Source organism: Paramisgurnus dabryanus, chromosome 20 (assembly GCF_030506205.2).
Source record: "Paramisgurnus dabryanus chromosome 20, PD_genome_1.1, whole genome shotgun sequence".
Classification (NCBI taxonomy): domain Eukaryota; kingdom Metazoa; phylum Chordata; class Actinopteri; order Cypriniformes; family Cobitidae; genus Paramisgurnus; species Paramisgurnus dabryanus.
The window spans coordinates 27,525,854-27,550,847 of NC_133356.1; the positions used below are offsets into that span (position 1 = coordinate 27,525,854).

Sequence of the window (24,994 nt, forward strand, 5' to 3'; positions counted from 1 at the left end):
TTTTTTCTTTTTTTATTCCATTAATGTTTTACAATATAGTACAAGTCCCCATTTATACAGGAATTCACATATTAACAAGTCTGTGTGTGATGTGATATATACTGCTGCACCAACTGGAAGTGTCTAAAAGAATCGACCCACTGCATTAAATAGAGGAGCTCAATCTGAATCGATTGAGGCATGAAAACCAGTATCAAAAAGAAGCAACAGTGTGTGTTTGTATGCACATCTGACCCGAAATAAACTGTTTAGTACTGAAGTCTCAGGCCAATAAAAAAAAAAACAAAGACAAAAAGACAGTCTAAAAGGAAACTGTGGCTGAAAACCAATCAAGGATGTACATTTCTGCAACCATTACCGCTACTGCCCAAATGAGACAGCAGTGTCAAAAAACAAAATGTCCAAAAAAGCACAAGAATAGCCGCTTCAATTCATGGAAAGCATGTTTCCAACAATTAAATACAACAAACACTCCGCGAGAAAACACAAATACCACACAAAAAAGCGTGAGAAATAAACAATTGTAAAAACTGACCACAGTATAAATCCATCATATTAGAAACATACCGCCTAAACACATACATAAAAATACTCAGTCTCTCAAACACACACACACACACACACACACAAACATAAATCAGACACTCAAAAGACAAATTCACATGCTCTTGGAGTTTCCTTGCATTGGCTTGTTTTATAAGGACTTTGCTGAGCACATTAATTATGTGGCCTAAGAAAAACATACAGTACTGCAGCATTTTAAATAGAGACAGGATGCTGTATAGCCTACAGGTGGCGCTACCCCTGCATGGCAAAAGGTTGGACATTTACGCTCAAAGGGCAGTGCCACAAATCAATTTCTGCCATCTGAGAACCTTCTCAATATACTTAAACTACCTTCAAAATAATTTAATATTACTCGTAGCAGAGAGAAATTAAATAGCATTCCTATGAAGAGTACTTTTGTTGCAACCCATATAGTTGCAGCAGCTCAATACCTTGGTTATATATCTTTTTAAATATGCATTCATATCATTTAAAAGAAAAAAAAAAAACTCCCCCAGAAAAGAAACAAGTCGTCATGCATTCATCCACTGTCATAAAGATGAGTAAAGGGGTGGAGGAGAGCAAGAGGCCTTGGTGATGCCTTGGCAACCTCTAGCCCTGATGTGCAGGTCCCCTCATGTGTTGTAATGGGACAGTTTACCCTCAAAATGAAAATTCGGTTATATTTTGATTTCTGCATAACGGTAAAATTGATGTTAAGCAGAATGTTATGGACTGCCAGCTTCAGTTACCATTTAAGATCATTGTATGGAAAAAGCAGCATCAACATTATACAAAAAAAAAATCTGCCCTCATGTTCCACAGACCATGCGAGTAACATGATGTTGAGTAAATAATAACATTTTATTTTCAGGTAAACTATCGCTTTAAAGGAGAAAAAGTGTCACGTGACTTCACAGGTGTTGCCAGTCAATGCCCACCAAAGTCTGATTGGCCTCTTGGGCGTGGCCGATCTCCTCTGTGATGCTGTGCTGACGCCACAGTTTCTGTATCTTTCTGTAACGCTCTTGGCACAAGTGTAAAGGGTTTCCCCGTCTAGGAGAGACAACGCACATCGTTAAACCTTTACAGCTTAAAATACAAGCAATAAGAGAGACAGTGGGTGTGTTTGTAATACCTGAGCCCTTGGTCTGTTTCCCCATAGTCATCTAGGTATGGAGGAGCGTAGAAACAGCCCTTAGTTTTACCAGCCAGGAACAGAACCTGACTCTCCCGCACCCTGACACATACAAACAAAAATTATCAAATTACGACATTCAAGTAGAAAATGTTGTGCCTAAAGTGAAACATAAAACATCTTAACCAGGGTAAAATACAGCCTGCAGTGGTTTCTTGCTTGAATAAGGCATTAAGTAATATACAGCGGGGAAAGTAACTATTTCACACATTTATTCCCTGTGTCATTTCACTTTATTTATTATGACTCAACTTGTATACTTAAATGTTCTGATATCTTCATAAGAATTTAATATTTGGCTTGATGGCTACATCTGGTGGCAATTTTGTGTCAATAGCCCAGTTAGAAATCCCCTTACTGATAAAAATGCTGATGTGTCAAATACTTATTTTCCCAGCTGTAGTTAGAATTATAAAAACTACAAATGTATCCAATCAGAATTCAGGAGCACACACAAACCTAAGGAAAATACCGACTCCGGCCCCGCATGTAAAGGTGTGAGCAGTGCACGCTCCCACGTCGTCCCCCTCCAGCTCTGTCTGACAGCAGTAGCTCTGAGAGCACAGCATGGCACCGCACACCAGGCACAGTGTAGGAGCACGAGACTTATCGCCACCTGATTTAGGACACCTGCACGACCATCAGAAAATAAGATAATTAACTGCTTCATGGCTGTAAAACTAATGGTCAGCAAACAGCAGGTTCTGAGTTTTATAGTCATATAAAGACAGAGGTGACTCACGTGAAGCTGGAGGCCTGGTTGATGAGGGCGCTGTAGTCCTCTGGCAGCTCTATAAGATGATTGGACTCTCTTGGAAATCTAAAACAGGAAACAAGAGCAAGAAGTATAAAATGGGCAGGACAGCTTAAACAAAGCTTTGATTGTTGAGAGTTTCAGACAGACCTGATGAGAGCTGTGCTGCTTTGAAGAGCCTGCAGCACACCTGGATGAGAGCACCACCTGCAATGAACCATCAATCATTTACATGCATCTGACAGACACTTCCAAAACAACTTGCATTCAAGCTATACATTTGATCAGTATGTGTACTCCCTTCAACCCACAACCTTTGCGTTATTAATGCAATGCTCGACCATTTCAGCTACAGGCAGCAACAGTTTAGTCAGAAATGTTAGTGATGGACAGAGAGTTACCCCTGCAGTAGAGGTTCTAGCAGCTCCAGGTTGTTGTAGTAGAGCTGTAACGGGTTGGAGGGCAGACACAGGTATCCACACAGAGCCTCCCATTCACCCACACCTACAGCTGAACACATGACCATTGTTAGCAGTGACTCAGAGTTATTTTATGTTCGAATTGATGGCAGATGAGAATTGAGAGTCATTTACCGTGCAGCTCAGGTGGTGCCGGAGCTCCATTCAGATAGTGGAAGAACAGTGCAGCTGCTCTCAGATAAGGCAGGATTCCCGTTTTCACACAGTGCCACAGATGCCAGCCTGAGGTCACTTCATGTAGACCACTGAAACACACACACATCTTTTAGTACTGCAAAAAGATCAGATTATCTAAAGTCTAGTTGATCTTTTCTTGTGTAATATAACAATGGCATATCCAGGGTACATACACCCCAATTAAATTTGGCATAAAGCAGATGTTCATCACTAAGGATGCACCGTAACTTTTTGCTGCATTGTCAGTTTTTGCCAAAAGACGACGATGTCTAAAATATAAACAGAAATTAACGCGCTCTGACTCTCCCGTCAGTGTTTTTTACATTTTTTATTCTATTTGATAGGTTTGTAGCTTTTTCCACTGAGATTCAAGTCGGACACGGGTCGGGTATAACATTAGCGGCATCGGGTCTTAAGTAATTTAAAATAAATGTGTTTTTGCCGAACGGACCGGAGAACGCTCTTCCATGTGTGCATTGAGTCCTTTTCAAACCACTCCTATGTTTGCCAAGAGTGCTTGCGACATCGTGTGGCTAGTGGTAGGTAAATTTTTGTTGAGTCAGACCTGTCAATCAATTAAAAAAATGTATGTTTTAGCGGTTACCTTGGTGTTGCAATCAAATTGCAAAATAAATGAAGCAGCGGGCCAAATTGGTTGTCTGACTGGTGCATGCCAGGCTGCAGACTGCACTAATTGTCACTGGGTTGGGTCAGACTCAGGTCTAATCTTCTTAGGTTTGTCTTGGGTTTGGTCTTTCTTTATAAAAAATTATTTATGCATGTTGGGTTCAAGTGATTCTGGTCGGGTACATTTCTTTGGACCCGAGAAGACCTCCAGTGGAAACATGGCGGTGTGAAATGGCGACTTTCATGTTAGGGGACCCGTAGTGTATGTAGATAAAAACATCTCATTCTACTGTACGCGCACCACTGGATTTTTTTTTTAACCATGCCTACATTATACGCGTAGGTTGTGTTTACTCCTACAGGAAAATGTCCTAAGTAGCCGAGGTGATTGGAGATGCTTCTATCATGGCATTAAATGACTCGATCGATACTCGCTAAATTTGCCGATCTCATCAGTTTACTTTTGTCATCAAAGGGCTCCTGAATGCAGCAGCAATTGGGGACCATTTTTACTTAATGTGAGCATTTTTACAACCGTTGCTTATGTGCTACGTGCAAATTTAAATTTCCCTCTATGCCTTTACAGAGATATGTGTAATTTATATAATTCCTTACATTTTTTTTTTATAATTCCTTACATTTATATAGCGCTTTTCTCAGTACTCAAAGCGCTTTACATATGAATGGGGGAATCTCCTCAACCACCACCAATGTGCAGCATCCACCTGGATGTTGCGACGGCAGCCATATTGCTCCAGAACGCCCACCACACACCAGCTTATTAGTGGAGAGGAGACCGAGTGATATAGCCAATTAGTATGAGGGATGATTAGTAGGCCAATGGGCAAGTTTGGCCAGGATGCCGGGGCACACCCCTACTCTTTTCAAAGGACATCCTGGGATTTTTAATGACCACAGAGAGTCAGGACCTCGGTTTAACGTCTCATCCGAAGGACGTTGCTTTTTTGACAGTATAGTATAGTATAGTGCAGTTGTCCCCATCACTAAGCTGCTCTTCTCCGCGTACACCCGATGCGCACGCACAGACACCGCCTGTCATTCAGCGCACAAGAACAGAGCGATCTCTCTCGCATCTTAAAGCTACAGTAACCTAATTTATCTCTCATTAAAATCACTCTTTGCTCTAGATCCTTCTAAAAGTTACACAATGCACCTTTAAAAAAGTTATTTTAAAGTCTTTTATGTTTTTGGTGAATCTAGAATTTTCAGTTCCGGCCCAGAATTTCGATGCAACCTTTACATTTTTTTCTTTGTGGGATTATTCTTTATATTATACATTGTTTATATAATTTGTGGAATTTTACCTTAAAATGTAATCTATGCCATTTCTATATTTTGGTAAAACATGATCAAGAAAGAACCACAAAGAAAACAAAGCACCAGTGGTGTCTCACCTGCTCAGATGCCTCCTGAGAGTATTGTAGAGCAGACACACGCTCTCTTCCTCCTCCCTCTCTGCTCCTCCACTCTCCTGCTCCATCCGTACCTCCTCTGATGACACACAGGAGTCAACATAAATCCAAAAAAGCTTTGTGTCAAGTGGTTATAAACATAATACTGCTTGTGAAGAGGATGCGGCTCTGACCTGGTATGGAGGTAAGAAGAATCTGCACTATGTGAGCAATGGTGACCAGGTGCAGGAGATGCAGTTGTGCAGCATCTTCACTCATCCCTGAGGAATCTAAGCAGTGAAGCGCTGGATAGGACAGTACCAGACTCACCTGTCACAAACACACAGAGTTCATACGTGTTTGCACGTACAGCATCTGCTGCAAAATCACTTTTATATGCGACACTTTCTGGTGTTTACTTACCAGCATATGAAACATGTCTATGTCCAGAATACATGGGGTATTCTCCACCTGGGAATCAGGAACAAGAGCTGCAGCAGACAAACATTCAGATCAATGCATGAAAGGTCACATAACGTCACAATCATGACAGAATGACTGGTTTGTGTGTTTAGCAGAAGTAGTGTTGATTCCCACCTGCTAGAAGCCTGATAAAGTGACCGTGTACAACAGCTTGAGATGAGGCTGTCCAGCAGGCCGAGCCGAACCGAGTCAGAGAGCTCAAGCAGTCGTTCTATACACATACACACAGATGTTACAAATATTGTTTGATATGTATTAAACAACAAAATAAGCTTCTCATATCAAGTTTGAGTACCTGTCTGCATGGTAAACTTCCAAACAAAGGCTTCTCTTCATCCACCAACAATCTCTCTGTGTGACAAATGAAACAATTAATATTTAAAATACCCTCTGATTAGGTATTTTTAATAGTGATGGGCAAAAAAGAGACTGACCTATGGACTGGATGGTGTAGGCACAGCTGCCCCAGCACATGATGGGCACACGGGCATCCTGCTCATTAGGATGGACCTTAAGACCGACTTTATACGTGGCTGTGCCAAACGTAGTCAACATCTCCTTTATGGTGCCCGAGTATGGATTCCTGACAGATAAGAGTTTTTGTTAGACCGTCTGGCAACAAGCACACTTTGAGCGAGATATTATGTGTAATTTAAAGTTACTTTGGAGTGTGGTCCAGTCTGAAACCATCAGGTGGATGACAGTCTTCAGCACTGTCTGCATCATCAACACCTTCAGCATCTGCACACACATCATGAGTATGTATCATCACATCTACTGAGAAGATGGACACATGCATCATGTGTTTGAGTGATGGGGTTACTCACTGGTCTTCTTGCGTGCGGCATGCAGGGCTTTGATTTGCTGGGAGGTGATGTTCACCCACTGCCTCTGATCGGGCTGCTCAGTGCTGCGTACAAACACATGCACATTCAAATCCATCCAACTAAACATTACAGACTAATGACGTGCTTAGCATGATGCTAGGTGTGTAATAATAACAATGCTAAGGTCATGTTAATGAGGATAACACAAAAAAGGATCAGAGAGACATTCAACAGTATGTGAGGTGTCACACTAATGAACAATTACAGCTGCATGTTTAAGCTGAGTGCTAAAATTGGAAGCATGTGTGATGAGAAGTACCTGCAGGTGGTTTTAGTGAGGGGCAGTAGTGGGATGACCGTGTTACTCAGACATTCGCAGAGCGGACACAAAAACTCCCCGTTCTCCACATCATAGCTGGTGTGAACACGGAGCCTTTGTTGCCTGCGCTGCTCTTTAGCCTGCACTGCTTCAAAATACCTGCAGGGGGAGACATTACACACAATTATAATACAACATAGAAATTAACAACACTAGCTGGGTTTTAAAATTCGCAAATGATAAACAAAAAATGTTCAAGGTTTTTGAACTAATTATGGTGGTATTGGTAACATAAATCCCATTCACACAGACCTTTGGTCCCAGAATATACCCGTAAAATTGCCAGACAAGCGTCTGTGTAAACACAAACTCGTTCCGTTAATCTTCTGGGATCGTTGCCGGAAAGAGGACCTAGTCAGATACACGGAAAACCCTCTGTGTGAACAAGAAGCCGAAAGAATGCCGCAATGGGCGTGTCGTAGTGAGGACGCACGCGTCATCACAACAAAAGTTATGGTTCAGCTCCTTAAAACGAGAGATAACATGCATATAAACATTCAACACGAGAAATGTTGCAAACTAGATTGAAGCAGTTATCAGGAAATGATAAATGAGACGCATAAACAATGAACGTAAACATGCCGTAGTGATGACGCGCGTGTCATGGCAACATGAAGTTGGTTCAACTCTTTAAAACGAGGGATTTACAACATTCACTACGAGAAATGTCAGCAAACTGGACTGAAGCAGATATCAGGTAAGTTAGCTCGTCACTTACTGCGCTGAAACTGAGATCATTCAGCAGCATAAAAGAATATCGCGTCACGTGCTCATTTGAGCTATAATAAATGAAAATACCTGCGTGTCATCCCAACGAGATATATCGCTCAGCTCCTCAAAATGCGGGTATTAAATGCATATAAACAATCACAATGAGAAATGTCTGAAAACTGTATTAAAGCAGAGATCAGGGAGCTTGTCAAATATCCACTTTGAAGCTGAGATCATTCACCAGAATAGAACTGTGCATTCACACGCTCCTTTATAGTCTTATCATAAACAAATGCATGCGAGTTGTTTCTGGAGAGAGAAATAATATATAATTTGCAAACTTCAGACGCTGCGTAGAAGAGAGGGCGGGACTTTCAACATGTCACGTGTCTTTCTGGGACCATCAGATGCCGGGTACTCATGTCAGTGTGAATGAACAAAAAATCTAAGGATTCCGGAAAAATCCAGGATGCCTTTCCCGTGTATTTTACGGAATGTCTGTGTGAAAAGGGCTTTAGTAACCAACAGTAAATAAAACAAGGCAAGCTTAGAAAATGCAGACAGGACTGCATTTAGTTACAAGTAAATTTACTAGCGGTGCAGCTTGTGATTGTCAAAATAAATACGGTGCACAAAAAAGATATGCTGAATTTTTGATGCAGGCACTATCAGCAAGAGCATTGAAATGACAGCGAGACGCATATATGAGAAAGACAACGTCAGCTGATACAGCTAGAGACGATCAGTCACGTGGGTCTAATGTTCACTACATCAGAATTCATTAGCCAAATGCATTTCCATTGCATTTACTCTTTTTTGCATAAGTCAAAAACCACCTCAAGCAAGCGTAAAACGTTTCTGCAAATTAATTTTTTATACAAAATTTGGCATTTCCATTTCTCATTTCTTATGCATTACTTAAAGGAGCATTTCACCAATGGAAACATTAATCTTTTTTAAAGGGGATCATATTTGTAGTCGAAATGTAACTTGAATTTAGAATTTGGTGCCTATTTGACAGAGAAAAGGGGTGTTTGTAGTCTCACCCCCTCTACAAAGATATAGGACTTCCTTCTTTCAATGATGCAAAATGATGATTTTTACATCATTGAAAGAAGGAAGTGCAACACCTAAATCTGTATTTCTCCTGTCTCAGGGGAAACTGAGGAAATGATGCACGACCATTCAAAAACATGACTGGTTTCTAACTATACAAAGCTTAATGCAAATGGTTGAAGTGGCCCTTTAAAAATGCACATAAAATCAGTGTAAAGGAAACCCAGCAACTGTGGAATGCAACAATAAGATTTCAGGCAGGGCTATGCACATTTTCTCAATGAATGAATTTGAATGAATTACGCTGAGATGTTGCCACATCTAAAAGCCAGGGGGCGCGCTCGTGCAGAAACTCCCTTTGTGCCACAGAAGAAGTAGCATTACAAACCCTATTCCAGGAAATGTCTACAGGAATATTCATATCGCCGTTCTTCAAATTGTTTCAGGTATTTTCATGATAATAAAGAATATTTTGAATGATTTTGTTTAACGAGTGTTGCATTTTTAAATGCACGTTATAAACGACACCGACTCTCATAATGATTTTAGATTGACCTAAACTGACCAAAACGCCATAGTACACGCACAAGCTGCGCATGAAACACAGAAAAAAAATACATCTTGATTTAAGAATGTTTAGATATTTGTACTGAAAACAAGACAAAAATACTAAGTAAGAGCCATAGTTTAGTATTAAAAAAATCAAGTTTTGCCTCATTTGACATAGCCTACTTATGCTCTACTTGAGGCTATTATAATGTATACTGACATATTCAACAAGAAAGCATGCTCATTGTTATGTGATTGGTATTGAACCAGGATGTTTGTCAACATGTGGAACTAGCTGGTTTGCTCATGGTTTTACCTCTGCCAGCAGTGCGAGTGCATGATGTGTCCACAGCTGCCCGTGTGTGTGCCAAATGACAGGTCCGGGTGCATGAAGAGAGGGTCATACTTATCTGTCAAACAAACACACACAATGACATTTACAAAACAGACCGGACAAATAAGCAGATGTTTCATTTATTAAGATGATTCTAACCGGGGTTGTATGTAGGTCTTTTGCGGTTCTTGGACATAACTGTGGAGCGCTGGACAAAAGCAGCAAGGACCATAGCTTTGCCGTCAACCCTGATCTCCTGTTCCTCCTGGCACAGGATACACGTCACAACCTGCCTCCTGTCACTTGCGCTGGCACGCCACCGCCTCGGACCCACACACACTAGCGTACTATCACACGTACTGGGGCTACAGAAGAAACAGAGAATCAGAGGTCAGAATATAAAAACTAGTTTTGTGATTCTTTCCCATTTTATGACTCATAAGTATGAAAGTGTAGAGTTAATGACGTAAAATAATATAAACTAAGCTAGACTTGCACACACAGACCTGTGCTCAAGTGAGGTTGACGTGGTGGCGTCCAGCTCCTCCAGGCTCTGCTGGAAGAGGTCTTTGTTTTCATTGATGAAGTGTCTCTGCATCTCTGACATCTGAGCCATGATCTTCTCTCTCCGAAGCCGTGCCATCTCTGCTTTCCTCTTCCGCTCCGCCTTATCTTTATCCCGCACCGTCTACACACAGACACACAGCCGGTGAGGTGATATTCTGACATCAGTGGCTCATAATGTGAGCGTTTTGTGTTTACTGGTCTCACCTCCTCTTGACTGTGTCCTGAGCTGTCAGCAGGGGATGCACTCGCTGTGCACTCACGTGTGGTTTTAATGTTAGCCACCGTCTGCAAACATACATGTATGCAACCGTTACAAAATATCCTGTGTAATGAAGTCATATGCAAGGTTTTCATTAAGGTTTTCTGCATTTTACATCATTTATTTGCAGTGGCTGCCAGTGACTTCTTTTTTCGAGGGCGCACTATGTGAAGTTCGTCACAACATGTATGTAGCCCATCATGTTTGTTGTTCGTAATTTCAAAATATTTGTTCGGCGCATAGGCACATAGTGAACCTATGTGCATCACGTGTCTTGTCAATATAAGTGTCTGCTGCAGACGAGTCTAAAGGGTTTATGATAAAAGAGACGCTCGGGTTTGCCAGATACTCGCATAATCTCATGCGTAATCAGAGTTTAGTGTTAAGGAAGTGTCTTGCGTGTATTTTGTGAACGTGAGCGTCTCTTTTATCATAAACTGCTTTGAAGCGTGTGCAGCAGGCACTTATTTTGAGAAAACACGTGATGCACATGGTTCACATGACGCAACAAACACATATTTTTAAAACACGCGCAACACACAAACACTTATTTTGAATTTGCACCCCTCGGAAGAGCAGTCACGGCCACCACTGTTTATTTGTCATTTGTACTTCGCTTGGGATGTTTCTTTTTAATTTATCAGGTACATTAGGTCAGCAAAATAAAATATTACCTAACTAAAAACACACATTAAAGTCATATTAACTTTCTAAAGAGTTTGTTTATTTAACAGTGTTTTTGCTGTGGTGTCATAATTGGAATAAAGTATTGGAAAACTTTTCAATAAGTGAAATTTTGATAGCATAACAATCCTAGTAACTTGTAAACTGGCAACAGTCCTTGCCACGACAACATTTTCCATTATATTAAAGAAATATATTTATTATTTCATTAATATAATGAACCATAAACTCTTTAAAGACATTAGCTAAATGTCTGCTGCCACCTAGTGGACAGTTAGAAAATGGTATAGGTGGAAGGGATACAACAACGGACAAAATCTCATGAAATCTCACCAGATGAGCATTTATCCTACCCCCAAACCTAACACTAACGCCAACATCTCACGAGATTTCGGTTATGGTTGAACCCAATCTGTATTTCCATGACAGGTGGTTTGATGATTAGACAGTGATTTGCTTTACCTTGAGAATCCAGCGAATCATGTCCTTGTGCACCTCCAGGTGAGGAGCGTTCTGCAGGGTTTCCAGTAATGCTAAAATACTGGGAGTGTTTCCAGGAGCCTCACCTGGTCCTACAAGAAAGAGATTAATTCAACTGTCTGATACAGATTTGGAAAGCGTGTACGTGAGACAAAAGTGAGCCTTACTGGAGATCTTAAGAGTAAAGTTAAAGCTGATGCCATCTTCTGTGCTGCCAGTGAGATGTTGCTGCTCTTCTACAAGACCCATGCCCAGAAGATGCAGCACCTGTTGGAGTCAGACAGTACAGAAGAATGGGATTCAGACAGATCTCGTCAATTGTGAAAACCCTCACGCACACACGCACGCACGCACGCACGCACGCACGCACGCACGCACGCACACACACAGGCAGTCACAATCATACCCTCTGTAGCATGGACTCGGACCAGTGTCCTCCACTGGGTTCCATAGCCCACTGCAGTACAGCTCCCAGAATCCCTAGAAGTACATCACACTGGAGGATGTTTACCAGACTGCCGAACAATGGACAGAAATGAGGAGGAACTGGTGGAGGCAAAACTGAAAGAAAAAAACATTTAATTCACACCTAAAGCAGGCTGGTATGAAAGCATGACAAATGTATTATGCGCTACCCTGATTGATGTACATGTAATCGGTGGGCAAACATTGATATCATGACATACTCAGAATTTGACACCTACACTGGAAAACATTACTTTCTTACTCAGTATTTTTGTCTTGTTTTCAGTACAAATTTCATAAAAAATTTATTAAATCAAGATGTATTTTCTTGATTAGCAGTCTAGTTTTAAGACAAAACTAAATATAAAATTTAAGTGAAATTGTGGTGAAATGTAATGTTTTTAATATAAATATATATAAATATATTAGACAATATCTGACAATGGGGTGAGAAAAAAAACTAGACATTTCATTTTGCTCATCAAGAAAATACATCCTGATTAGATATTTGTACTGAAAACAAGACAAAAATACTAAGTAAGAAAGTAATTTTTTGCAGTCTAAGATAATAATGCATTATAAATGGATATTGCAGAAGAACATATTACCTGAATCTTCTCCGTTTTGCCTCTTAATCTTTCTTTGAGCCTCTTCAGCCTAAACCGCAACAAGCAAACATTTACCACTGGTTTAACTTTTTCCTGCCATCTCATCAATAAAGAGAAAACGCTTCCCTGCCAATGACGAGTTTTTCTCAGCTTTTTGCTCAAAATTGTGTATTTTTGAAGAAACCTACCGATATACAAGAGGTGATAAATAGAGAACAAATAAAAGGTAGGATAAAAATTTTTTTGTTTGAAAGCAGAGGGTGTGTTCTTTCATTTGATTTATACCACAGGTCTGTTGAATGCTGTATTCTGAGTGGCTGAGAAATGTTCCGTGGGTATGCATTAATTTCTGATAACCGCACACCTAACTTGTCAAATATCTTAATAATAGGCACCAGAGCAACGTTTGTGGTACCCGTGGTATACCGCTTCGCGTCGTGCCGCATTGCACCTTGGGTGTGCATTATTTTCTTATAATTCAATGGCCCGTATGTTTATATATTTATAGAAGAACATTTTCTGGAAGGCAAACTTTTGTGAAAATCATACATAAAAGGCAACTTAAAAAAAAACAAAAACGCTGGCGGGGAAAGTGTTAAAATGGACATATTATGAGAAAGAGAGAGACAGAGAGAGAAATAGAGAGAGCGAGAGAATGAATAATTGACAGCACAAATTATTTTTTTCAACCAACCACCATCATGATGATCAGTGTTTGCATTACATCAGCTTATTTGCATATAAGAGGACACACCCCCCAAAAAAACCGCACATTTTTGCTTACACATACAAAGTGGCAATTTTTGCATGCTATAACAAATAAATGGTATTTTAAGCTAAAATTTCACATATGTACCTTGGGGACAGCAAAGATTTATTTTACAACTTAAAGTTTTGGAAATGTCCCCTTTAAAACTGAACAATTGTGCTTTGTGAAGTACAGTGCAGGCGGCAGTGTTACCTTAGACTGGTCAGCTCTGGAGTAATGATTGAAGTAGAGATTGAACATCTTGGCACACTCTGGTCTGAGTTTATAAAGTCCTCTGCCTGTCACACCAGGCTTCCTATCCCACACAAATCATACCGGATTACACACAAAGGTCAATCCAATAACATGAACCACACTTATTCATAAAGGACACATACTTAAACAAAGCCACATGATCAATGACTCTCTCCATGCCAGTCTCCTTATTCTCCTGTAGCCAAAACACAGAGATCGTGATTATTCAGTGCTGTTGAATTGACTTTCTAAATTACATAAAAATTACCACTGGGTGGCAGTCAAGCCACATAGAAAAAGAACTACTCTGGTAGGTACCATACCTAAACTGGAACTTTGGGAGATAAATCAATACTTTTAGGTATTATCATGCATAAGATGTTCAAGATCAGCAAGGGGAATGTTAAGAAAATGAACAATCCTGGTTCTAGAAACCATCTGTATATTGTATATTTTATGCAAATTTTTTATGATGTTCTAACCATGTCGGTGGTAGATGGCAGATGTTCCAGAATCATTAACAGAACTGAACGGCAAAAAATCATTTTGTTCTAACATTTAAAAAAGATGGATCTTTGCCCTAAGACACAGAAATCTGCACAGCAAGTGAGAATGAAATATAGTCTGTATGGCCCAAAACAAAAGCGAGTTTTTAGATGAGATTCAAATGAATTAATAATAAAAGAGGACCAATTGCAGGGTGGTAAATTATTCCACAGCCTAAGAAAAAGAAAAGCCATGAAAACAAGGAAAAATACAATATGGTACAGCACTTTCTATAAAAATGGAAATCTTGACATTGACTGAAGTTACTTTGGTCCACAGGGTCCAATGGTTTTTTAGATGCTGTACTATTGATTAGACAGGCACAACTATTACACACAACTAAGAGTGTCACGATTTCGATTTTAAATCGAAATCGACCGAAATTAAGTCACAACCTCGAACTTCAAATTAAAAAATTGAATCGTCGATGCCGATACGCCCCCATGTCACGTTCGTTCTGCTTGCCAAGCGAAAAAAAAAAAAAACACACGTGTGTTGAGTGCTGCAAGTCAACCTCCTCTAACTTCGCTAGCTATGGCCAGTTAAAAGATAGCATGGCAGAGGAAGGAGACACCACACAAGCTGCTCTTTACATAGGAAACAAAAAACAGCACGTGCCTTCAGCTAAACTCAATCACCAGAGTGCCGTCTGTGACAGGACCGGCCGTTTCTCTGACCTGAGATCAGTTTAAGTTTCAGAACAACCGTTTTATCAAAAATCGTGTGTCAAATTTATTTTTGTTCATATCTTTAATAATGATTGAATAAGGTCACGTCAAAGATTGAAATCATAATGAAATGAATAACTAAAATCAGACTTTGATGCTCATTATCTCAGAAATTGATTTTAAACTGTAGTATGATTATTACAGACTGGGTCATAATTTTTCTCACATATTTACACATTTGTATCCATTTATAATTGAACTATGGTTAAATGAGGGATGAATAGTGTAGATACCCGTCTATTATAGACGGATATATAAACAATATCCACTTCAGGAATATAGACAAAATAGTATTGAAATATTTGCATGCAAACTTAATTTTTAGTAAGTGTTACAACTAACCCCCTACCTGTTACAATTAACCCCACCTATGGGGTAAGTTGTAACGTTTGCACTTCTGTCACGTTTGGTGTAATTGTCCAAGAATGGTAAATAATAGAAACAAACTTCAAAATGTTCATTTGTAGCAAAGATGTGTGTGTTGCTTGTGTAAAAATATAATTAAATCAAACTGATTGAGCCAAAACCAAAAAGCGTTGTGCCCCACTCTCCTCTATATATATATATATATATATATATATATATATAGTTAAAGGGAGTTTTAGGGTGTTCTCAAATTATGTAAACCATACTGGAGTAAATTGTATCCCAAAGTATGGTTCGTTTGGCTAGTGTGAATGCTCCATACTATAACAGGGTGCAGTACCCTAAAGAAAACCTGGGTATGTTTTGCAGATGTGGGCTCGGGTACTGTTCGGGTTGCTGTCGCTATAAAACACTCTGATATGTGCTGCACAAATACATAAAGCCGCATGTCGCAGTTTCCCAAACGAGCCTATACAACAAAGGTGTATTTGACATCATGCGCACTGTGCAGACCGATCGGTTTATGACATTAAAGCAGCTCAATAGTGATTGGAGAGCAGATTGCCCTTAATATGCTTTTAATTCTCTCTCTTGGTTATTTAATGTCATATGCCAAACAATCTACATCGTGCACATGATTTCAAACACACCTAATAAGTCATAAATTCATAATTATGATGAACTCATCGTGCATATCTTCCAGCATTCTGTAAGCCATCTGGATGTCTTATGCAATATTTTATACGTAAGCATAATTGGGTATGGATCATAAAATGTAGTGTGAGTGCAGAGTCAGACGAGCGGGGGAGTGGGGACTCGGTTCGGTCCAGTTAAGTATGATGTGAGCGTGTGCCCTTATGGACCCTGCTTTACATCAGGCCTAAAAACACTAATCTGTGGTTAAAAATGTGAATTATTCAACAAGTACTTCCCAAAATTAGACAGATCTAAGATAAAAGCAATAAGCAGCAGTGTCAGGACCTTAACAGTTTGCTCTGAGGGTTGACTTACGTTCTCTGGCAGGGCTTTGACCAGCTCACTGTGGGCCATAGGCCGAATGCACAGCTGGTGAATGATCTCTCGCTTTATCTCATCATAACTCTCCACTTGACCAACACCAGCAATGTATCGCTCACCTGAGGAAAAAACAACAAAGTCATGCATCATTTTTTTATCGCCATTTAATTTGACAGACACATATAACAATGCAGCAGCAGGTTGAAGGATGATCAGCACTTACCCACAACCATAATGACCAGATGCAGCATCTCTTCGATTAGTGTGTTGTTCTGCTGAACCACATCCTGATACAAATAGACACACATGCATCATCAGCAACAGTAATCAAAGAGTGTCTGAAGACAGAGATAGCTCTTTAAACAGAAATGAAGAAGGTGCATGGTAAGAAGACCTTGTTGATATTTTCTCTGCCGTATCTCTTCCTGCAGTCTGCTGAGCTGAAGATATGATAGAGCTCAAAACGACTCAGCACGATCATCAGGAAGTGGTTTGGATCCATCATGGAAGCTCCGGCCTATCCCAAAAACAACATTTACATATTATCATTTATCCGAGGCTTTAATCCAAAGCGATTTACCAATGACCACAGTAATGTATCTTTACGGGGTACATTTCACAAGACTTTTTAGGATGTCAAATAAATCTTTGGTCTCTTCAGAGTACATATGTGAAGTTTTAGCTCAAAATCCATATAAATCATTTATTATAACATGTTAAAATTGGAACTTTGTAGTTGTGAGCAAAAATGTGCCGTTTTGGGTGTGTCTTTTAATATGCAATGAGCTGATCTCTGCACTAAATGGCAGCGGCGTGGTTGAATAGTGCAGATTAGGGGTGGAATTATCCCCTTCTGACATCACAAGGGGAGCCAAATTTCAATTACCTATTTTTTTCCACATGCTTTCAGAGAATGGTTTACCAATACAAAATTACTGTGTTGATCTTTTTTCACATTTTCTCGATTGATAGAAGCACTGGGGACCCAATTACAGCACTTAAACATGGAGAAAGTCAGATTTTTATGGTATGTACCCTTGAAATTTCGACATTTTGGCCTTCCCACTACCACATAAATCAACAAAGGACAAGAAAATAAAAATCTCACAGTGAAACAGGGGAAGCTTACAATACAGGTTGCTTTAAATGTAGTAAAAATTAAATTTTTCTTTATATAGAAATGCATTATTAGTGAAATTTCAGAGGTACGTGAAAGCTACTGACCTGAAGCATGACGAGATCTTTATCAAACATCTCCACCCGGCACTTCACATTGTGATAATAATAAATCTATAATAATAAAAAAACACATTTTAATTGATTTAATGTGAAAGCACGGTTTACAATATTAATCAATTCTTTAAAAAACTGTCACCATTATTAGAATGAAACAAAAGCAAAAACTTCTTGCCTGATTGACCAATGAGAAGCCGTTTCTTCTCCACATCCCAGCATGCACCTGCGCACAGAGCACTAGGCAGCGGAGCGGATGCTCGATCAACATGGGTGGACTCAGTTCACTCTTTAGTAGGAAAAAGAAGTCTCAAAAAGTGCCAATACGGTCTGTGAAAGCATAAAATGATCAGGAAGACTAAAACCCTCAAACCTACCAGAGGCAGCAGCTCAGGGAACCGATAGGCAACTTCTGTTTTGCTCAGCAGAGCATGTAAACCTTATGGGAGAGAAAAATCACTCGTTATTATATAATTAGAAGTAGTGTATTAGTAGCTATGTATTAGTTACTGGGTATTGATAGCATGTTTGTGTGTCAGTGTCACCTGCTAAAAGGCGTGACACAGGCAGGTGTATGCTGACTTTCTCCTGAGAAACGCAGTAGCGGATGGTGTCTACGGAGTGGCCGCACATGCTGAGGGTTATGGGCTGTTCCCCGTCTGTAAAACCACTGTGGCAGTGAGTCAGCGCGCTCAGGCACTTCTTATAAGCTTCAATCAGCACTTTCTCCTGCAGCAAGACCAACAATAGAGTTCATTCCAGCTGCACATTGCATTATGGGTAATATACACAACACAAACTGATTCTTGATCTGTCACTCACATCATTGGCACACCATTCCTGCATCATTGAGATGATGTGTGTGAGCTTCATTTGTAAAGTAAACGCTGCCTCCCATTCAGGCTCCATCTCTATGTGCTGCCCCACCTGACGGACTACTGGGTCCATTCCCTGCAATAAAAACACATAAAAAAGGTGATTTTACGTCCGGCTCAAATGTTTGGTTTAAACCAGAGGGAAACCCCCTTACACCTCTCTTTTCTCCATTAAAGAGCACAAATTCCCTTTTACAAGGTGTTTGTGTGTTGGCAGTGCGTGAACACAACCACCCTACAATGAAACAAATACACCAAATCCTTTTTTTAATCCCTATTAAACCAAAGCAGTCTCATTAGTTTTGATTCTATTGTTAATATGACATCACATTGATAAAGCCACCCCCCACTGCCATGGCCACTCACCGACTGGATAATTTTACCCAAAAGTTTTCTAAATGTGTTTGTTAGCACCTTGTAGCGCTAATGCAGCTAAGATGCTATTGTCTTAGACTGTATTGCACATAAATCAGATCTATTTTTAACATTAAAGCGCTCACTGTCTGTTGGTTGAGGGAACGTTGAGCTGTATCTCATTTGCATTTAAAGGTACACACATGAAAACAGCACATTTTTGGACATGCTATAAAAAATGATTTGTAGGGTATTTTGAGCTGAACCTTCACAGATACATTCTAGGGACACCTGAGACTTATATTACATGTTGTAAAATTGGGTATAATATGTGCCCTTTAAACTTCGACATAACCAAATACATGTGTTGGTACATGCTAGTTATTGACCTTGAAAGACAAAATGTTTTTTTTTATATTGCAGCCTTTGGATTCATTACAGACAGAAAGACACCTGGATGTGTCTACCATGGACCCATTGTAAGAAATGCAAAACATTAAAGAAAAGCAGATTTGTATAATTGATAACACTAGTAGAGTTTAGGGCTGGGTATCGATTCAGATGTTCCAGATCGATTCGATTTCGATTCACAAGCTATCAAATCGATTCCGATTCTCGATTAAATTTTCGATTCTGGTTCTCAGGTAGGTTTTTATACTTGATTCTCGATTCAGCTCAATGAATATAGATTTAATACAAATACTATATTAATAAAAAAGAACAGTGAACAGCAGTTTACAAGTGGGTAATTAATAAAAAGAAATTAAAAGCCACAACACATCTTGCTTGCAAAATCTAAAATGCTTCCATTCCTCCATTCAATGTTTGTGGAAATAAATATGAAAAAAATCGACCACGTTTTAAAAAACGATTAATAGAAAAATCGATTTTTTTGCCCAGCCCTAGTAGAGTTGTGCCGATAGATGATAGTATAGTGTATCGACAATCTTCATTCATATCTGCAAAAGCAGGCTTTCATGATGATATTTGGCGATGGTTATTATTATTATTATCATCATATTTTCACGTGAACATGCACATTGCATGATTTTCCTCGCATGAGGGTTTGTGGGCTTCACTTTACGCGAGAGAGCTTGTAGAGAGAGGATTCCTTCTTGCACGCACCTGTAATTAATGAGCGCGTCGTGGACTCCTTCTAGCACCAGAAATAAATCCAGTGCTTCACGAGCAGCTGCGCTTCTCTCTGTCTCACGTGCACGTGCTCTTGCATCTGTCTGAAGTCTGAACATAAACTATAGTAGTAATCCTTATGTATTTGTTTAGTTTTATGAGTTTCATGCGAACTGAGGCAATTTATCCCTTTTGTTTAAAATATAACCTGCTGCATATTGGCGCCTCTCTCACTCTTGCGTATGTGCAGAGAGCTGCGCTCTGTCCGAAGTCAGAATCTCTACATAGTAATCCTCTTTATGACATGCATTTAAAGGAGTTGTGGCAATACATCCCTCGTGTTTAAAATATAAATCGCGTTCCGCTGGACTGATGTGTTTTAAGGGACCTCTGAGAGCACCACTGCTTGACACATGTAGCCTTCTGCCACAGCACTAAACAAATGCATTGAATTGTGTGTGTGTTTTTACAGTGATTAAGTAATCATGTTAAATAATCAGGATTATGATTTATCCCATAATTGAGCAGCCCTAGCTCTGACATTTCCTTGCACTAAAGAGGTTGTTAGCACGTAGAGGGTTAAAACTAGCGAGTGTTGTTCCCGCTCCCTGGCACAGAGGAAATTTCAATAATGGCATCAGTTTTAAGAAGGTGGCGGTCATGAAAATTTTTTTTTGTCCATCAATCAAGTGACTTGTCATAATGAGTAAAAAATGAACAAATAAATAAATGACTAAACTCCCGCCCCCGATACTATCGTGCATTGCCGATCTTATAGGCTGACGATAGGAGGATCTCAAAATGGGGCATATCGCCCAACACTAAACACAAGTGAAAGATTTCAAACAAATCACTAAAGTTCACACAATTTTTAGCTCAAACAATCTTTTAAAGCAACCTCAGATGCAGTATGTTGGTAGCCGGTAAGTCATCAAGTGAAAAACTGCTACTACAGCAAACAAAGAAATCAAATTCTAGAAACAAACAGGAATGGCTCCAAATCAAAAACTGTAATGTGAAAGCAACCTTTGCTACAGATATTAACTATTTCCCCACCAGCCAGAGCCAGCATTTTTTACACAAAAGTTTAATGCCTTTCAGAAAATGTTCTTCTTTAAATATATAAACATACAATAAATCAAAATGAAAGAACAGACCCTCCGCTTAAAAAAAGTTTAATTCATATTTTCTCTTTTTATCACCTCTCAAATATGGGTAGGTTTCTTCAAAAATACAAAAATTTGAGCAAAAAGCTGAGATAACTGCGTTTTTGTGAAGGACTCTTGATAGAAATCAGATTCAGAGCGAAGATCAAAACATACACGAAGTTTCAACAGTTTGCCCTAAGGGAATATTTCAGGTTTTCTGCACATAGTCACAGGTTCAGATAGTTACCTGCATGCATTTTAGCAGCTCCAAAAAAGCTTCAAAACCTTCCAGAAACTTCTCCCTGAGCTGGTCTGACCATTCTGTTGGACGGCTGATCAGGACATACCTGCAAGCAAAGACAACAAGATCATGATGACATTTACAAAAACTGAACATGAACAGTCTAAATATACAAAGTGTTAGAGTTGTTGCTGGATGTCAAACGTTCTGCTGAATGAAGCCAAGCTTTCCAGATCTTACTTGAGGTCTCCTATAAGGCTCTGGACTCGGCGGAATTTGAAGGCTTGTTGTGCAGTGTAACGTTCAAACTGAAAGCGGCCCTGGATGTCTCTGTGCCTGAGGTGGTCCACGAAAGTTTGAATGATGGTGGTCATCAGGTTCTCCTCTGTTATCAGCATCCGAGCCTGAGAGACGGTTAGGAAAGAGTGAGAGTCCAGAGATACAGAAAACAGAAAAGACCCGGCCACAGCTGTAAACAGCTTGTCAAAACAGACTAAACATGTTTGTATCTGGAATATTAACGGTACGTTCACATGGGGCATAAGCGTTAACACTTCCCATTCACTTTTAATTGGTGACGTCAAGATTAGCACCGCGTCACTGCTATTGTTCGCGGCAGAAGTTGAACATTTCACTACTTTTCAAGCAGCAACGCATGCGTCAGCCAATCAGATTGCCTTATGCAAATAAGCTAGGCAAAGCCAGCCAATTACGTTTATGGAAGACCAGAGCATGTGTAGTGGCCACTGTGATTGGCTGTTGGATATGATTCAGAAAAGCCTTCCGTCAAGCGTTAACGCTTCTGTCCCGTGTGAATGTACCGAGTGACAAGCAATGCTTTTGCATTTAAATTCTCAAGCATAGGTGAAGTGTCATCTTATGGTGTTTGGTATTTTAATGATCTTTATTAGGGTTAAACCAACAAAACAAATAGCAACCTTTTAGTAACGTAACCATGCAAAGTGCATGTTCACAGCTGTGGCGAGATTTACAATTCATTCTCTATTGAAATAAGACGGCAGGCTTGTGCAGGGAATTGTGGGATTGATGATAGAGTAGAATGAGCAAAGCTGAGAAATTATTTTCAAAGCAATAGCTTATGTGGACAGTGCAATACACTGCAGACAGCGTTTTAATCATGCAGGTATGTGATGACTTAATAGACTGTGAATTAAAAGCATATTAAAGTCATCCACATGTATATACAAGCCCAAAATATCAGAATTTAAAGTTCATTACTTTGTATGAGAAATATTTGCACTTTCCAGAGAGGCAAAACAAAGAGAGGAAGAGAAGAAAACAGACAAAAACAAAAACGATGACAAGTCCTCTTCCTCCTGGCAGGGCGTCTCTCCCTGCATGTACTCACCAGCGAAGGCACGGTGAACATTTGCACAGAGAGGTCAGTGATGGAGAACTCCCGGTCATGGTCATCTTTCACATAGTCGCTCTGCAAGCGCTCATAGTTCTGCAGGCAGCAGTGAGGGGAGGCAGAGAGAGAGAGAGAGAGAGAGAGAGACGGGAGAGAGAGGAGAGGTGTGTGGGATTGAATGTACTCACCACAGTAGGGGCGGTGAAGAGCTGCACTGACAGAGATGTCACTGACACTACACGCTCGTGATCGTCCTCCATAAAATCTGTCTGGAGGCGCCGGTAATTCTAAGGGAAGTGGGAAGGGGGTACATTCACCTTCTAGGTCAGAGGTCAGGGGCCATCTTGCCCTGCAGTTACGCCCCCCTTGCACTTACAGCAGCTATGGGAACGGGAAAGCACTAGGCTATCGTATAGACGCATCTTTAACTATCTGAGCGGTGGAGCTGAGGGAGATAAAGTTGACCTCCTGGTTTTTATAAGAACTTCTTAAGCGGAGCAATTTGATCCAAGGTTTGAATATCTGCCAGCACACCCTGTCAGTCACACTCGAGTGCTGCTGGTACAGACAGATTTCCTGCTGTCACAGAGTAACTGACACTAAAGGGACGGTCTGAGGACTGCAATAGGCAGCGAACCAACTACTAGAGCAAGATTAATACTGCTAAATTATAGTATTTCTCTCTTATTACAGCTCTTATCATTTACTGGATGGGGATAGGGGCACATACTGAGATGCTTTATTTAACGTTAAGCGCTACAGGAGGACATTTATAAAGGTTTTAGTAAATCATTGCAGATCTGGCTTATTCTATCAATGCTCGTTGAGCTGCATAAATTCTCTGTTATGTACAATGTAAGATAACATCTCCATCACCAACTGTGCCATTTACTTGTTAATGACAAAAAAATTAATCTGACTTGTCTCTCAGTTTGTAAAAAGTTAAACTTGTGTTTAGTGTAATGCACTTACAACAGAAATTTACAAGAATTAAAAATCGATTTAACATTTATCCCAATGCAATACCTTAAGGGACAGATCACCGAAAAAGGAAAATTCTATCACTAACTTACCCTTATGTTGTTTCAATCTTGTTTAAATGTATTTGTTCTGCTGAATACAAATAATACAAAGCAGACATGGGGACTTGTGACTTGGTGACTTGGACTCGAGTCGACTCGAGTCGCTATTTTTGTGACTTGTGACTTGACTTGACAAAAAATAAAATACTTGAGACTCGACTCGGACTTGGAAGTTAAAGACTCGGGACTTGACTTGACTTGAGACACGATGACTTGAATGACTTGAGTGTTAATCACATCATGTTTTCAGTTTAAATATAAAATATATAAATTATTTAAAAAAATAAAGTTGACCCAGCTGGAGCGCAGGCTGAGAATGGCGTTGTCATGACTGAATCAAGACACTATCATTCGTCATGCCCTTTCGTACCTTACGCACACCACGCCCACTTAGATCAGATATCAACATGTCAGCCGGAGGGGTACGGAGGGTAATCGCTTTTGGCTTCAACAAGATTGCAAAAGACGAACAGTGCTTTGCAAGACATGCAACATTAAAATCACAAGCAGCCAGAAGGCAACCTCCAATTTTGGTCGTCATTTAAAGAGCCATTATGCCCAGTAAGTGCTTGTCAATTTGTTAATATCTGGTTAGTTGGTAGTTAGCTAATGTAATAATCAGTGTTGGGAGTAACGCATTACAAAATATAATATATTACAGTAATATATTAGTTTTTGCTGTAACGCAGTAATATAACGCATTACTAATAAAATTTTAGTAATATTTTACTCGTTACAGTCTTAGTAACGAGCGCGTTACAACAATGCATTTCAAAATTAGACGTGTTATTTTATTTTTTTTATTTTTGACCAATGCGAATGACCAGCATCCACACAGGAAAAAGCTGCGGGTAAAATAGTAATGGCTGCGTCCCAAACAGCATACTTCCATACTATATAGTAGACGAAAAGCCCTACTTCTCGTACTCTTTGCCTACTATATAGTATGGAAGTAGGCGGTTTGGGACGCAGCGTATGTCTGTTTCCAGGTGCTGTATGCAGCATGTTCATTTTTACTTTAATTTTGTATTTGACGCGTTTCTTAAAGAGCCGAATCTGGGAAGTCCGCGGCTGTATAAGCATTGACTAAAGTGGTCGCAATCAGGTCCGGTAGCGCGGCACACGCAAAATTCTGCGAATGAGAGCACTAAGTAAAAGCAACAGAAAGTTTCTATCGGTCTCCTGTGCTGCTTGAACCTCAGAAGTAAAGAGACTTTTAAAAGTCTTGCCAGTAAAATCCATTTCACCACATCAGCAATGACAAGGTAAGCTAACGTTGCTATGGTTACAGTCCATATGCACA

The 24,994-nt window shown here is 39.9% G+C and overlaps 1 protein-coding gene across 3 annotated transcripts in view; it reads right to left on the reverse strand.

Annotated features, from left to right (window-relative positions):
* Window positions 1-4: 4 nt before the first annotated feature.
* The window catches only part of ubr2 (ubiquitin protein ligase E3 component n-recognin 2), a 43,445-nt gene continuing 18,455 nt past the window's right edge, over window positions 5-24,994 (reverse strand). Inside the window, exons 11-47 of one of the 3 annotated variants that reach the window (XM_065251615.2) lie at window positions 22,607-22,705; window positions 21,478-21,641; window positions 21,244-21,343; window positions 18,311-18,439; window positions 18,034-18,217; window positions 17,866-17,927; window positions 17,667-17,777; window positions 17,480-17,545; window positions 16,650-16,772; window positions 16,479-16,542; window positions 16,250-16,374; window positions 13,742-13,794; window positions 13,557-13,659; window positions 12,596-12,644; window positions 11,929-12,083; window positions 11,690-11,789; window positions 11,505-11,614; window positions 10,304-10,384; window positions 10,039-10,220; window positions 9,692-9,897; window positions 9,515-9,608; window positions 6,823-6,981; window positions 6,504-6,586; window positions 6,339-6,417; window positions 6,111-6,259; window positions 5,972-6,027; window positions 5,791-5,887; window positions 5,617-5,684; window positions 5,388-5,523; window positions 5,197-5,293; window positions 3,092-3,222; window positions 2,900-3,002; window positions 2,649-2,705; window positions 2,487-2,564; window positions 2,204-2,374; window positions 1,685-1,786; window positions 5-1,602 (exon numbers count right to left, since the gene is read on the reverse strand). In XM_065251615.2, the coding sequence (XP_065107687.1) occupies window positions 1,461-1,602; window positions 1,685-1,786; window positions 2,204-2,374; window positions 2,487-2,564; window positions 2,649-2,705; window positions 2,900-3,002; window positions 3,092-3,222; window positions 5,197-5,293; window positions 5,388-5,523; window positions 5,617-5,684; window positions 5,791-5,887; window positions 5,972-6,027; window positions 6,111-6,259; window positions 6,339-6,417; window positions 6,504-6,586; window positions 6,823-6,981; window positions 9,515-9,608; window positions 9,692-9,897; window positions 10,039-10,220; window positions 10,304-10,384; window positions 11,505-11,614; window positions 11,690-11,789; window positions 11,929-12,083; window positions 12,596-12,644; window positions 13,557-13,659; window positions 13,742-13,794; window positions 16,250-16,374; window positions 16,479-16,542; window positions 16,650-16,772; window positions 17,480-17,545; window positions 17,667-17,777; window positions 17,866-17,927; window positions 18,034-18,217; window positions 18,311-18,439; window positions 21,244-21,343; window positions 21,478-21,641; window positions 22,607-22,705 (4,068 nt within the window). In that variant the 3' untranslated portion in view covers window positions 5-1,460. Of the gene's footprint in view, window positions 1,603-1,684; window positions 1,787-2,203; window positions 2,375-2,486; window positions 2,565-2,648; window positions 2,706-2,899; window positions 3,009-3,091; window positions 3,223-5,196; window positions 5,294-5,387; window positions 5,524-5,616; window positions 5,685-5,790; window positions 5,888-5,971; window positions 6,028-6,110; window positions 6,260-6,338; window positions 6,418-6,503; window positions 6,587-6,822; window positions 6,982-9,514; window positions 9,609-9,691; window positions 9,898-10,038; window positions 10,221-10,303; window positions 10,385-11,504; window positions 11,615-11,689; window positions 11,790-11,928; window positions 12,084-12,595; window positions 12,645-13,556; window positions 13,660-13,741; window positions 13,795-16,249; window positions 16,375-16,478; window positions 16,543-16,649; window positions 16,773-17,479; window positions 17,546-17,666; window positions 17,778-17,865; window positions 17,928-18,033; window positions 18,218-18,310; window positions 18,440-21,243; window positions 21,344-21,477; window positions 21,642-22,606; window positions 22,706-22,797; window positions 22,897-24,994 lie in introns of all 3 variants that reach the window. The other 2 variants (XM_065251600.2, XM_065251608.2) reach the window with 2 other exon arrangements.